General features: G+C 38.7%; 2 protein-coding genes across 4 annotated transcripts in view; both read right to left on the bottom strand.

Annotated features, from left to right (window-relative positions):
• b3gnt9 (UDP-GlcNAc:betaGal beta-1,3-N-acetylglucosaminyltransferase 9) overlaps positions 1 to 4,930 on the bottom strand; it is a 13,640-nt gene extending 8,710 nt beyond the window's left edge. Inside the window, exons 1-3 of one of the 3 annotated variants that reach the window (XM_008412514.3) lie at positions 999 to 4,930; positions 761 to 913; positions 561 to 680 (exon numbers count right to left, since the gene is read on the bottom strand). In XM_008412514.3, coding sequence (XP_008410736.1) covers positions 561 to 680; positions 761 to 868 — 228 coding nt within the window. In that variant the 5' untranslated portion in view covers positions 869 to 913; positions 999 to 4,930. The remainder of the gene's footprint in view (positions 1 to 560; positions 681 to 760; positions 914 to 998) is intronic. The other 2 variants (XM_008412517.3, XM_017305528.2) reach the window with 2 other exon arrangements.
• A 134-nt stretch (positions 4,931 to 5,064) lies between these two features.
• Positions 5,065 to 14,963, bottom strand: bbs2 (Bardet-Biedl syndrome 2). Its single transcript, XM_008412518.2, has 18 exons — positions 14,825 to 14,963; positions 14,205 to 14,338; positions 13,857 to 14,084; positions 13,636 to 13,761; positions 12,577 to 12,639; positions 11,712 to 11,789; positions 11,482 to 11,586; positions 10,511 to 10,597; positions 10,279 to 10,414; positions 9,987 to 10,126; positions 8,977 to 9,106; positions 8,715 to 8,886; positions 8,471 to 8,597; positions 8,241 to 8,360; positions 7,190 to 7,327; positions 6,784 to 6,896; positions 6,492 to 6,640; positions 5,065 to 5,777 (listed from the first exon to the last, which is right to left on the bottom strand). The coding sequence occupies exons 2-18, from the start codon at positions 14,316 to 14,318 to the stop codon at positions 5,671 to 5,673; spliced, it is 2,133 nt and encodes a 710-aa protein (XP_008410740.2). The 5' UTR covers positions 14,319 to 14,338; positions 14,825 to 14,963; the 3' UTR covers positions 5,065 to 5,670.
• Between the last annotated feature and the right edge of the window lie 425 nt (positions 14,964 to 15,388).

Genomic DNA, 15,388 nt, shown 5'->3' with positions numbered 1-15,388 from the left:
ATGGATGGATGGATGGATGGATGGATGGATGGATGGACGGATGGATGGATGGATGAATGGATTAACAGATGGATGGATGGATGGATGGATGGACGGATGGATGGATGGATGGATGGATGAATGGATGAACGGATGGATGGATGGATGGATGGATGGATGGATGGATGGATGGATGGATGGATGGATGGATGAACAGATGGATGGATGGATGAACAAATGGATGGACAGACAGATGGATGGATGGATGGATGGATGGATGGATGGATGGATGGATGGATGGATGGATGAACAGATGGATTGATGGATGAATGGATGAACAGATGGATGGATGGATGGATGAGCAGATGGATGAACAGATGGATGGATGGATGGATGGATGGATGGATGGATGGATGGATGGATGGATGGATGGATGGATGGATGGATGAACAGATGGATGGATGGATGAATGGATGAACAGATGGATGGATGGATGGATGAACAGATGGATGGATGGATGAACAGATGGATGGATGAACAGATGGATGGACAGACAGACAGATGGATGTGTCAGCTCCTGCCTGCAGCGCCTCCTTCCTCCCAGTGTGTGAACTGGATCCCAGCAGGGAGCGAGTGGAGCTGGTGGATCCGTGGATCTGCACCTTCCAGACGGATCGGCTCCACGCGGCGGAGAGGACGACCTGGAAACGCTGCCTGGTCAAAACTAACACGGAGGAACGCTTTCCCCTCAAAACACCACCGGTTTAATTTTCCTCTTCACCTGACGAGCGTAGAGCAGAAAACACAGCGCCACCAGGAGGACGAGTGTGCACTTTACATCTCCCTTCACATGGAGGAGCCTCCTCATCATCACCAGCTTCCTCAGCATCTTCTCAGCTCTGCTGCATCTTCAGTCAGCTGGACAAACTCTGACCTGAAACAAACACACCAACCTTCAGCAAAAAGACAAAAAAACAACATAGCTTAGCATAAATCATTAAATTAATAAAATTATGCACCTGTTTTTCTCTCTCTCTGGTTTTTCTACATCACTGAGGATTTGGCGTCGGCCATGTCAGCCTGTAAACATCACAGGTTTCTCCATCCTCACCAGTGGTGGAGAAAGTACTCAAAAAATTTACTTAAGTAAAAGTACAAATACACAGACAAAAATGTACTCAAGTAAAAGTCAAAGTACCACATTAACATTTTACTTAAGTAAAAGTAAAATAGTACTGGTTTTTGAAAATACTTAAGTATTAAAAGTAAAAGTACTTGCTGAATGCATTGCCTTATCACTAATGTCATTAAGTGTACCGATCATATGATCATATGCCACAGATAAAACATGTTTTTATTGCGTTTATTCTGTAACATAGATTAGACTTAGATATATGATTCTATGCATCATAATTTCAGGGATGGAAACATCTTGTCTCCTGTCCTAACATAACATGAACTTCACTTTTTTTGCCACACATTTATTCAGAAAGAAATCCAACTGGCACAGGAGGACATGGAACCAAGGAGCCACGTAGCAGAGTTGTAGTCTGGACCACTGAACCCAAGACCAAATCAAAACCAGCACCCCATGCTACATGACAATAAGATTTAGTGCACCTATCAAAACTGCTTCTCAAATTGATCTGAAAGATTCACTTTCCCACCTAGATATTAAATACTTAGAGCTGAAATAAATTTAACCAGTATCAATTCAAACTCTTCCTCGTTCTGTTTTGCTTTCATCTCTGTGCCACAATCCACAGATGTCTCCTGCCATCCCTAAAGAAATAACGCCCTGTGCGGTTGCCCATATTGCCAATGTCAGAAATAATAACTGTCTGCACCATTAAACAGCATTTAACAACGCTCAACTATGAACACTGTCCAAGGCCCAATAAGCAACAAGTAACCAAGCAGGAGGAGCACCGTGACTGTTCTCATCCTCCCTCCTGCTGCAATGTCTTCCACCACGACAGGAGACAAAAACAAAGAGCAATGAGCATGTTCTGTGTTCTTATGTTCTTGTTTTATTTATTCACTATTTAAATATAAAGATATTTTAATGAAATAAAATAGCTACTGCAGTGTACGCAGAGCATTACAAGAACAAAGAACGGCTCTCAGTGAGGCTTCAGTACGTACTGTAGGACTTAGTCAAGATCCGTCCAGAAGAATCGGATCGTCCATGAATGTCATATTACAATATTGCACTTTGGTCACAGCGTTGTCCCATATCTGCGACATGTCAGTCATGCAGATGCAACATGTGTCTCAGTCAATACAGCTAACTTTGCTAGCATCACGTCCACGGAGCTTACCTATCTTTAAGCTTTCCTTCCAAGTGACGTTAAAAATTGGACAAAGTCCCACCGTCTGTGAAAGCGAAGCGCTGCTGATTTTACATGTCGCCATATCTTATGATTTATGCAGCGCTATTATATTACTGACGCTCAGAGGAAACCACTGCGCATGTCTTGGAGCTCCGCGTGCGAGTAAAGGTGGAGCCAATGGGCGACAACAGACACTACGTCACGTTATTGGTTGGATTTTACGGCGCCACCTTAAGACCCTGAACTTCACATTTTAGCGGAAAAAAAAACACAATGCGACTTGGATGTAACGAGTAACGCGACAGTTTTGTAGAAATGTAGTGAAGTAGAAAGTACAGATACTTACTGTAAAATGTAGTGGAGTAAAAGTAGAAAGTATCCATTATTAAATCTACTTAAGTAAAGTACAGATACACGAAAATTGTACTTAAGTACAGTAACGACGTACTTGTACTTCGTTACTTCCCACCACTGATCCTCACGCATCATTGTATTTGGAAATTCTTTTAAAAAAACACATACACACACCAAAAGCAGCACACCAAAACTGAATCAGTATAAAATCAGTTAAAAATTATATATTTTATATCACAACCTCTGATTTTCCTCAACCGTTCCTTTACTCTATCAGGCCTGAAAAGCTGAAAAGCTCTGAAAATCTAAAAAAGATTAAAAAAACTAAACTGTCAGAGGATGTTATCTTAACTGTTTTATTATTTAGGAAAGGATGAAAATGTATTTTATTTACATACTGAGCACATTCAAATAAAAACAGCAGAACAAATTTGCTGAAAGAGTCCAAAAAAAAAACACGAGTAACTGTGGAAATGTGCTGCTTTCTTTCATTTTAAACAAATATCCCAGCATTTCTTTTGCCAGTTCAGAGTCATTGCTCACTGAATGTCGCCTCATTCAGTCAGACCTCTGGGTCTGGGTTGTTCTGGGTTTCTATCCTGATGAATTTGATGTTTTCTGTGATCTTGGATGATTTTCTTCTCCAGTGTTTCAGTTGACAGCTCTTTTGTTCGGCTCAAGACAATGGCTCACATTTCAGATTTGTTTTATTGTATATTTAGACATGTTTTAAATTTGTTTCTGAAATGCAAATTACAAAATAAATTCAGAATTTCCGAGTTTTTTTTTGTTTTAACTATTAATATGAAGTTTAACTTCTAGTTCGTTATACAAAAAAACTTGACTAATTTTACTAAGAGAAAAATCTGAAATGCCAGACTTTTCTCCGCAGTTCCTGAGATGTGTTGAATAAAAAAGCACAAAGTTACATAACTTTCAAGTTTTTATACAATAAGTAGCGCCAGAATATCGTTTTGTTCAAATATTTCATCTGCTGTCTGTGTTAAGGGGGCGTTCGGAAAAAGAGCGATATTATAAAAATTTAAACCTAGCAAGTAAGCTATTAATCAACAACTTGTAATTTTTCCTGAAACAGAAAAAAGCGCACGCATGAAACAAATATTTTAACTTTGCGTCAAATGAGCGATAATCCCGTAAAGCATCCAGACTTACCAGAGAAAGCGGAAAACATCTGCATCTCTTTCTGCTCCTCATCCTCATCTGATAAACACAAAGATTTCAGCAGAACCGAACCTGAAATTTCCTCTGGTTCTGCCTGAGCTGGTACTGCGCTCATGACGCGTTTACGTGCGTTAGGGAAATATTAGATGTAAATGACGATTAACTTTTTGATGGTACGGATCCTAAAAAATGTTCTGCCTCAACAATTCGGCGCAACAAAATGAACCCAAATCCGGAAATCAATTCAATAAGTGGCCGCATTTTGTTTTCCATACGACTGAAAGCAACATGACACGTTTGGACTATTAAACAGTTAATATTTCCAGGGGGCGTAGCGACATAGCGAATCACTAAACTGTAGGGACAACTATAGAAAGAATTTCTTCTTCACTAAAAAGCAGTTATACTGTTTGTCAGTGTTTTAAGTTTTTATTTTTTAAGATAAAGTTGCAGTGCAGTAGAAAGTTTGAGATAATAGCCGACATCACAGGTTCCTGAAGGCAACATCGTCATTCTTTGCTTCGACCATGTGGTTTAAATTTCAGGGGAACAAGTCCAAACGCCAACTCAGCAAGAAAGAAAAGCCACAGCATGACTTGAGCTGGTCTGCTGCAGCCCTGCAGACCGAACATCTCCTCCTGGAAAGGAAGCAAAATGGATGAGACGGACAGAAACAGACACGGAGCTTCATTTTAAACACACTGTCTTTCAATCTTTTATATTTGTTTTGATCAACAGTTCTCCGAGAAAACTTTTTCTCATTAACTTTCATGTTCCTAACCATGTTACATAATTCATTAACTAATTATCACAGAAAAGTGAAAGACAAAGCAACAGATAAATATGCCGTAAAAACCACAATACCTGAGAGGCGCATCATCATCCTTCAGCTCATTCGGACCTTTAGGGACCTACTACCAGCAGGTGGCGCCAGAGAAAACAAGAATTCCTCTATAAATTAAGTTTTGTTTTCAATTGTTTGATAAGATTGACTGTTGTAATGAAAAAAAACATCCCTGCAATCTTGGATCCTTATATTCAAACTGTCTGTGCTTATGTTTTATTTTTCTAAGCTGTGTGCAATAACATAAAACTGAAAGAAACATTAGGAGCTAAAACAGTACCAAGACTTTTGCACAGTATTCTGTCCAGTTTCATAAATTATGCTCTAGTTTAGAATAATTTTAAATTATTATTATTCTAAATGACAAAAACATTTGAAACATTAATTAATTTTAATAGGAACGCTGCAGCAATCACAAAAACAATCTACAAAAGGTAAACAAGATACACACACGATCACACTCGTTCCAGCAGAAACATCACACAATTTCCTTTGGCTAAAAAGAAGACAATGACTGGGAGAGCTAACGGCTCCGACCCAACAGCTCCGCGCCAACCTAGCTGCTGCCGTCTCCGTCAGCTGTTTTCATCGAGCAGAGACCACATCCAGCACCGTCATTTGGTCAAAACCTTCTGATGGCTTTTTTTTTGTGTGCACCATCACCTGAAACGGAGCTAAAAGAATCTGATTTAACCCCGAACTAAAGATGCAGTCAGACAGAAGGGTGAGTCCGTTTAGACTGTGGAAAGCTATGCTGAACTACATCAGGCCTTTCTAACCGGCCACACAGCTAACCTGCAGCTCTAAGTCTGTTCTCTGAGTTACCCAACAGAGGTTTCCCCCAGTGGTGCTGCTTCGTTAGTTTAAGGCTCAGTCAGTGTTTGTCCCAAACGCCTACAATCTTTTGCACATTTTGTGTGTCGTTCTTTCTAGCACTCATCAACATCCGGCTAGCTGGCTGATTCCTGCACTCTGTCCTCAAGAAGAAGCCGTGCCGGCCCTCATGATCCTGAAGAGCGCGTTGACGTTGTTGCTCTTGATGGCGTCTCGGCAGGCGGCGATCACCTGGTTCTTGGGTTTACCCACTGAGGAGAAACAAGAATAGTTTAAAAAATATAGAAAAACAAGAAGATGTGGCAACTATAAGCCAATTATTTCTTCTATTGCTAAGAGTTTTCTTTCTTTACAACCAACTCCGAACTGTGTCTGTTAACATATTAGCTAATGTAATCCACACCAGGTTTCTGTTTTTGTGAATAGTTACTTAAAATGTCTGGAAAAGATATTCACTTTGTTTCTATCATGTTTCCAAAACACCACGCTTGATTTTATTGAGATTTTATGTGAGAAACCAACACAATGTAGTGCAAAACTGTGAAATAAGAAGGAAACAGCTTCCAGCTTTCAACAAATTTAGAAAAAAAAAAACCCTGAAAAGTGAGGCGTGGATTTATAATCGGATCCCTTAATTTATTTAAAACAAAATTTAAATAAATAAAAACACTGCATTCAGAAGTTTGTGTTTGATGTCTTCCTTCTCTCAAAATCAGCTTTAAACTACCAAATAACGAGAGTCAGCAGAAGAGTGGAAACAAAATTTAACACAAATCTTCAGATTTTTAATTGCAAAAAATGTTGAAACTATGCACAATTTTCTTTCCACTTTTGCACAACTTTGTGTTGGACTAATCATCCCACGAAACTTCAACAAACAAATAGAAGTCTGTGGTTCTAAAGTGGTAAGAGGTGAAGAGGTTTAGGGTCCATGTTTGTCATGTTTCAGCGCGGCGGTGCCGTACCTCGGAGCCGGCCGGCCCGTTGGATAGCCTGGTTGACGGACTTGAGCCGAGACACAAGGGCGTTGTGATTGTTAGAACGGATCATGTATTCATTTATCAGATCCCTGTTCAGGTCAAACAGCTCCCTGTAACGCTTCTTCATTGTTTTCCTGCAGATAAAAGCACAACAGTGTTTGTTGAACATTATGTTCGCTGATTATTTCAGACAGAAATTAGCACTTCTTATAGCCAGTAGTATTAAGATGAATGGTTTTAGTTAAGTTTATGCAAAGTTTGTGTTTTGGTGGCTCACATGTCGGCCATGAGGCGAGCGTCCTCTGCCTGGACCAACATGTTTCTGATGTAGTTGGAGTGGTCGGCCATGTCAGCAGTTAGCTTCTGATGCACAGAGTGAAACTCGTCCACCTGTGGCACAAACATCCACGACTCAGCAGCACTAACAGCATTCTTGTTTAATTTGTTTTAAAAGCAGCTGGTAAACAAGTAAAAGTAGAACTAACATTAAAAACACTTCTAAAAATTAAAACCAAACGATGCTGCAGCAGAATCCTCTTTTAGATTTGTGTCTGGTTCAACTTTACGTGATAGGCGACCGACACCAGAAACAACTGAGCCTTTTAAGGCAGAGTTGGGGTTTTTTGTAACTAAAAATGTTTCAAATAATAAATAAAAAGAAACATCTCAGTTTCAGTGAGAACCTCGGTGAGCGTTGTGCGAAGCTCCTCAAAGTATGATGGGAAATCTGCTTCCACCGACAGGTCCTCCATCGCCAGGAAGGAGGCGAGGGACTGGACCAGATCGCCGGCTAGATCAATATCATCGGTCCTCAGGGTGATCTGACGGAAAAAAAAGGTCTCAATTAGGTGGAAGTTAATAGTGGATTAAATTAAGTAGTGTCACATTTGGGATTTTTTAAACTAAATGGGTCAGGATTATACAGAACCAGATGCTTCAGAAAAAAGCTTGCTATTTCTATGTATTTATTTGATTCTACACATATTATTTTGATCGTGTGTTGAAAGTTTAAAGAAAAATCTCAATTTTTGTTTTTAAATGTCACTGGAGTTGCAACTTGAATCATTATTCCAGCATGGAAAAAATAACAAAATACATTTTTTTAAAAAGCCCCAAATTAATATCCAATCACACCAATGATGAAGTTTAGATCCAGTCAGATCTAAACTTCTGACTGGACCCGCATATTTAAAATATTCATAAAATGCAAGAATATGACATATGAAAAATTACATTTCTGGAACACTGAAGGTGAAAGCTGCAACTACCAGAGCTAATTTAAGAGTCTAAATGCTTTTTTTAATTAAGACAATACATCATTGCAAAACAACATACACAAGCTAATGACAAAAACAGTATACATATCGAAAAAAAGAGAGAAAAGAATGAAAAGCATGTTTCCAATTTGACCTTCCAGAGACCCATTTGGGATTTTTTTGGAAAAAACAATACTTAAATATATATATATATATATATATATATATATATATATATATATATATATATATATATATATATATATATATATATATTTTTTTTTTTTTGGAAAAAACAATACTTAAATATATATATATATATTTTTTTTTTTTTTTTTTTTTGGAAAAAACAATACTTAAATATATATATATATATATATATATATATATATATATATATATATATATATATATATATATATATATATATATATGATTTTTTTGTGATTCAAAAAGTAGGTTAGTGTTTATTGTTTACCTGTCCGTTACTGGCCATATGAAAAGACATGAGTCCTCCTCCACGGAGGGAATTAAATGTAACATTTGGACTCTCGACCACCTCTGGAAGCAGGAAGTTCTGATTGAGCCACATTACCACCTACGTTCACACAAAAACACGAACAGGAAGAGAAAGCAGCAGGTTTCATATGAGAATGCCTCCTGGACCCGATCGGAATGGCTCTTTATTTTGTCCTCCTTCCCTCCCACCCTCTGCGGTCGCTCGTTGACGCTGAAGGAAACTGTTCCAGCAGGAGAGGCAGGCGAGTCCTCTGTGATCTCATACATGGAGAAACGCGGCAGCTGGCGAGTGATTTCAAACACGTGGAACTGAGTGCTGCAGAGGGGGAGATTCAGAAAGCAAAACGTTACAACCAATCATTAAAGGGCTGTGATTTCCAGCATTTTCTCGACGTTATGGAGAGTTTAACTCCAGCTGTTTTGCATGTCCCACCTGGTCCTCCCTCCAACAAAGGCCTTGATGTGCAGATCCACTGGTATGTCTTTAGGGGGGATGATGGGAACTCGGACGCAGCCTGACAGGTTCTGGACACTTGGATGGACAACGTGACTCTCACCCTCAAATATTCCCTCAGCAAAGATGAGAACCGCACGGATGATTGTTTCTGGAGAGAAAGCGTCACACAGACAGTAATTCTAGAAGATTTGCTGAGAACACAGACGCTTAACATGCATGGAGTGTGAGAAGGAGCAACCATTTGGAGTTGAGATGCTGAGCTCTACATGAGCCTTCTGGGCCTCCGTAGCAGCTCTGACAGACAGCGTTGTCTGCAGCTGAGTGTTGGCTGGTATTACGCCCATCCCGCTGTTCGTCTGTGACACGCCCTGAAACGGAAGGCGTGGGAGAAGGTTGGCATAAAAATTTAAAAAGCATGATTCTGGTGTGAACCATTATAAGATTAGATTAGATTAATTGTCATTGTCCAGTAAATGGCACAATGAAATTAACAGTACAGCTCTTCTTAAGGCATTTATAAACAAACAGTGAAAACACATAAGACTCGACAGTGTGATCTGGAAAAAATGCTTCCTTGAACGAGTTAGGATCCGTGTTCGGCCTACACAAAACATGTTCATTGCACAAAATCATTTTTAGACAATAAAATCTGCTCAGGTCTGCCTATTTTGAATGTCTTGTCACTTTAAATCCAAATGACCTGCCGCTGGCTACGCCCCCCAACTCAACGTTTTCACTTGCACATGAAAATTGTTGCAAACAGAAGCACAATAATGCTACTGTGTTTCTTTGGTTGTGCAGGAGAAGTGGAGCCTCCTGCACAACCAACAAGAATGCAGCAAGTGGTTTCTGGATGGTAAGTCAACAACAAAAACACATGTGTTTTCCACCAGCCATTGTACAACACATACAGTGGGAAAACCAGCTGACCAAACATGCTGGGCTTTGCTGGGGTTGCTAGGTAATGGGCAGTGCCTGCTTATTTGTGACATTTCATCCTGGAGTTTTTTGAAAGATTTTTATTTTACAGACACCAAAAAAACTTTTTGCCAAAAGCCAACTTTGTAGTTTTTTTGTGAATTATGAATTTTGCACAAATTCAGAATTTGTGCTAAATTATGAGTTTTGCACAAATTATTTTGTTGCTTTGAAATAAAGCAACAAAATGAGAGAATCTACTGCCAATCTGTGTCAGAGTCATTACCAGAGGTTAAAAACGGTTTGTAAATGAAAAGGAACCATGACCACCTTGGCATTTTCCTCATAGTTACGCAGCTCCAGCAGCAGGTTCTGCCTGCGCTGGCTGAGCTCCCGAATGCGATCCTGCTCAGCGTTGGAGTCCATCAGATTCCCTTTCAAATCCTTACTGGCTGGCAGGTAACCACGGACTAGAAAATACAAACATGGCCAGACGTCATTATTCAAAAAGGTGACAAATCAGGTTTTCAAAAAAAAGAACCAAAAAAAAACATTTAGGAGTAACAATATTTAAAATTTAGCAAGAAGGCTTTGAGCAGAAACTGACGCAGACTGGACTCACCTTCTCCTTCTATGGAGGTGCAGATGAGTTGTACCTGCCCGTCTAACCTGTAGTCTCCCTCCACCACTCCAGCCACAGATGAGGAGAAATTGTCCTTAAAGATGACCTCACCTGTGCGGTCGCTCCGCGCGTCGATCTGAAACAAGAGCTGGACGTCAGCAGAGACTCCAAAGAGCTAAACCCAGGAAACAGAAGCGGGAATGTATCGCATTCCTGCAGAACGGGCACGGACCTTTCCGTTGGACCAGCCGGTGATGAGTTCCACAACTCCGTCAGCATTCAAGTCAAAGGCATGGATGCTCATTGCATGGTTCTTAGACTGAGTGGGAAGATCAGTGTGTCATTAATTAGTAAAAAAATACAGACAAATTAAAACCCTTGGACACCTTAGCAGAGGTGTAGTAAGATAAGTTTGTTTTAATCGGCAGCAAACCTTGACAGGTTACACATCTGCTAGAGACGTCTTTTCACCGTTTAATGGAATATACAGTTTATACCAGAACATAATTATTCCCTGTACGACTACATATCCATAGTCGAACAGGGAATCTTCATCAAAGAAGCAGATTAAAAACATGTTTTGTATTTTAGTCAGTTCCTATGTTGAGTATTTCCACATTCTGACTACAACTTACAGTATTTAGTGAAGATGTGTCTCTAGACATGTTTAACCTTTTAAATGGTATTTTTACTGTTTTCTGACTGTTCTATTTTTTAGGTTTTCTATTTCAATTCAAAATTATTCTTCTCATTACAAACATCCCAAATAAGCGTGTTTATTATCAATTCCTGTGTCATTCCAGAGTTTTTCTTACTGCACACCAGTTTACATGTAGCTTTGGACCTTTTGGACCTTGTTATCTTAGCGTTGACAATAAGCAGCAAACCCTTTTTCTTTAATATTTCGTGTACATTTAAGATTTGGCATGTTATATTCTAAACTTGACAGCTAAAACGAATTGTAGTCACCGTCAGCAGTTTTTGTCCACTGCTGTCCAGGAGTTCAGAAAAAAAACTAGATTCTGTTCAAATTGCCAAGACGCCTCAGTGACATGTGTGTTGCTCAGATTCACACGCCGCTTCATACCTTTACCTGCATTTGGCCAGTGGTAGGTGCCAATTTCAACCCGTAAAAATGGCAGTTTTAGGGTTGGTGTTGCAGATAAAACAACAGATTTCAGATTTCTGTGAACTCTTATGCACCTTAATCCTCCAGTAGCGGGCCGTGCGGTCATACACTCCAACGGTGCCGTTAGCCAGAGCGTAGCCGAACCTGCTGCCATGCATGTGACACAATGACGTCACTGTCTGTGAAGACAAGTAAAAACAAAGTATTCTGAACTGACATGGACGATTATTTAGGTATTTAACAAAACCAATAAAGCTTTTTTTAACTTTATCATTCAAAACAACAACACAACATGTTCATTTACCTCATTTTCATTCAGTTCTGAGACGAGCTGATCCTCTTTGAAAACCCTGATGTCAAAGTCCTCAGAACCAACAAGAAGCTGTTAAATAAGAAAAAACTATTATCGTTTGGTATGAAAGGACTATTTGAAGAATCTGAGGTCATAAGAGGTACAACAACATCTCATTTCTCTTTGGGATCAATACAGTATTTTTGAAATTGAATTTGAAACAGCATTTCCTTAACATTTTTAACCAGGACCTGCAGCTCTTCAAAATAAAAGTTTAATATTTAACTGAGCATGAGCCTTTTTGAACAACTTTAAGTTGAAACATTCGGTTTATTTCATCAATCTTTTCAGATGCAATTAAAAAGTAGCAACTTCTCTAAATAGGTTGTTAGGTGGATACCTGAAAATATTTTTTATAAATCAAACACCAGGACATTGTTGTGATTTCTCATATTTTCCAAAACCATAAAATAATAGTTTATTATCATAGTTTATGATAATGAACTATTATTGAAGAATATGACATGCAAAAAAAGTAATTGCAATATATCATCATTATTACTAACCGTTATGCACAATATTTATAAATAATTATTATGATTAACATCATTACTGCTATAATAATTACGGTATATTAATTTTCATCAGTGGTAGGAATAACTCCTATTTTTCTTTTTGAAATAAAAGTAATTAGGTCACATTATTCAGTTTTGTGTTAATACATAATGTGGGGTTGCCACAGAATCGCTCATCACATACAAATCCAAATAACTTCAGATTGCTAAATTTGATCAAGGATTGTAAACTCTGAGTATTTATCATTCAGATTTTGTTCTAATTCTAATAATTTTATTATTGTTTCAAATCTCAGACTTACCTCATTTTTCCCATCTCCGGTGAAGTCAAAAAGCACCAAAGACCTGACGTTATCACCAGTTACCTGAGAAAAGGGGAAGTCATAGTTACGACCTGAAATATTTAGATATAAGCTGTGAAGACATTTTATGAACATGTTCAGGCAAATAAACAAATTTATGAAATGAGCGATACATTAAGGGAACAAAGGAAATGTGTGACGTAGCATTTATGTTATATTTTTAACAGAGCCGTGCCTCAAGTATTCAACCGTGATACAATATTGTTGTTTTCAAAGTCTAAAAGTACTGAGTAACTGGTAAATTACATAATGCAAAGTTAAGTGGAAATTTTTATATTTTAAGGACAAAAATGACAATAATTCATGTACATAAAATCAGGCAAAAAAAAACTTTTCTGAATCAGTTATTTTCAGTAAAAAGATGATAAAACTTTAACAAAAACTGCAGGTGTGCAACTGTGTTTGATGAATTTTTGGTTAAAACAAGTTTGTTCTTCATTCAGCGGGTAGAGAATCCAGAGCGGGTAGAGAATCCAGAAAGTTTTAGTCAAGTAAGAGCAGTGATACCTCATAATAAAATTACTCAAGTAAAAGTAAAAATAACAGCATAGTAAAAATACTTTTTTAAGAAAGTTACTCAAGTAAATGTAACTGAATAAGTGTAACTAGTTACTGCCCAACTCTGAGCATGGGGGTCGGTCACGGATGTTATGGGTCTGTTTATCTGTGATAGAAATCTTGATTGTGTCCCCGACACACTAAATAACATATCAAGCTAACTAAAGATCGTTTAAAAAACCCGATTTCAAACTGAACAAAACTCTTCACTGAGATGTTTAATGATTTTTCTGGAAGAATGTCACTTCCAGAAAAATGTTTTTCAGAATGTGTTAAACATAAAGGAAGATAAATTTACATGTGTTAAGAGTTACAATTTTAACTTAAACTTCAAAGTTATATTAATTTCTGTTGTTCATATCACTAATTATTTCTGATTTATAATCGGACTGCAACAGTAACTGATGTTATTCCGTGAGATGTATTTGCATCGAATCTTACTGTCCAAAAGTGGTCGTTCCCTTCATAGTCAAAACCTTGCAAAGCACAATTCCCTCCGATGATGGCAAGAGGAGACGAGATGTCTCCCAGTTTTCCTAAAACAATGGCATTAGCTCCATCTGTAACCTGGAACAACACAAAGCAATTCAACTATGAACAAACATCACAAAAAAGGAGTCTGCTCTACATCCAGTGACTCCAAAGATAGCTCTTCCACTTACGTCTCTGTAAAAAACGTCTGTATTGTCGTGAACATCATAGGCCAACAGATTGGTCTGAGATCCCACCAGAAGCGTGTCTCCTGTGGTGTTTGGTCCCAGTGTTCCTGCAGTCAAACATGTTACGGCCTGGTTGATGTTGAGAAGAGAGATGTCAGAGTCCTGGGTGCTCTGGCTCAGTCGATGGGTCGCAGGTCGCTGACCACGATCATGAGGGTTGTGGATGAAAACCTATAAAAGAAGAACAGTTTAGGTCAAAATGAAAATCTTTGATATATGTTCCTTCAATATATGTTCCTTCAGCAATTTTTTGGACACTTGCTGAGCAGTTATACTACATATTCCCTTCACCTTTCCTGCTTGCGTTGCTGCTGTTAGACATGGGTGCACTCCATCAAACTTTCCAACAGCCACCATGCGGGGGTTAATCTTGTGGTTCAGCTTCAGTGTGAAGATGGGGACCATCGTGACGCGGCCTCCTTGTCCTTAAACAGTGAAACGTTACGTCAAACCGCTTCAGGACAAACTGCTGACACATAACTGTCAAACTACTGGTGTCCGTAAAGCTTTTCTCCGCGTATATAACCAGTTGGCAACGCGTTTTTTTTGCGTCTCTAATGTAATTACAGGCTTTACCTCAGCCAGACAGCAGCGACTTCTGTTGCCTAGCAACAGCGACTAGCACGCTAAAGCTGTTCATCTGGCTAATCTCTCTCCGATTTGCGGGGCAAGAACACATATTTTACAACCAAACCAGCTCCTTCACTGGTTAGCATGAGATTACTGCTGTAAGATAATTAGAATGCAATAAGGGGATTTTAAAATGACATAAAAACTCAAGAGATTTTGATGATAAAACTAAAAAGTTAGCTAATCATGTCAAGTCAGTTCTTTCTAACTAACACCCAAACTCATACGAGGAAGATAATATCAAGAAACAACAACGTCTTGAAAAAAAAACAAAAACATACCAGGTTGAGTAATCACTGACCCGAGCCCCTTCTCAGCAGTTAACTGTCGGGGTTTGGAGGACTAAAGAGGCTAACCAGTAGCTACATAGTTCGGCGCATCGTTCACAGGCTAACTTCCGGTCATTTCTTTTCAAAATAAAATAATTAAATTTTTTAATGAAATGTTATATTTAGGGGCATGCCATAGCAATGCATAAGGAGAGCAGAAGCAAGTCAGTACTGCCTCCATGCATTGCATGGCAGGCACCTATTGTTCTACACCCAATAGAATGTCTATTCTGTTAAATAAATAAATAAATTTAATTTGTATTGACACACGGAGCAAAAAATCAGCCAAGAAAAGCATTCAGACTTTACTTATTTTATTCACTTTCAGCGCTGAAAGGAGACGCTTTTACCATTACATCCGAGAAGAGTTTCTAAAAAAGTCTGTAGCGTCTGAGGAGAAAGAGGAGGGCAGCTGATTATATGGACTGAAGACACTCCCTGAAATCACACCATGTCTCTGTGGCCTGGGAAAATGTTTCTTTTTCGTGAGAAATTGACCTTGGTGTCTAACAGAAT

This window comes from Poecilia reticulata, chromosome 6 (genome assembly GCF_904066995.2).
Source record: "Poecilia reticulata chromosome 6, P_reticulata-male-v2, whole genome shotgun sequence".
NCBI classification, from domain to species: Eukaryota; Metazoa; Chordata; class Actinopteri; order Cyprinodontiformes; family Poeciliidae; genus Poecilia; species Poecilia reticulata.
The sequence above is the reverse complement of the archived record's forward strand: the minus strand, read 5'-3'. Positions and strand labels throughout refer to the sequence as shown.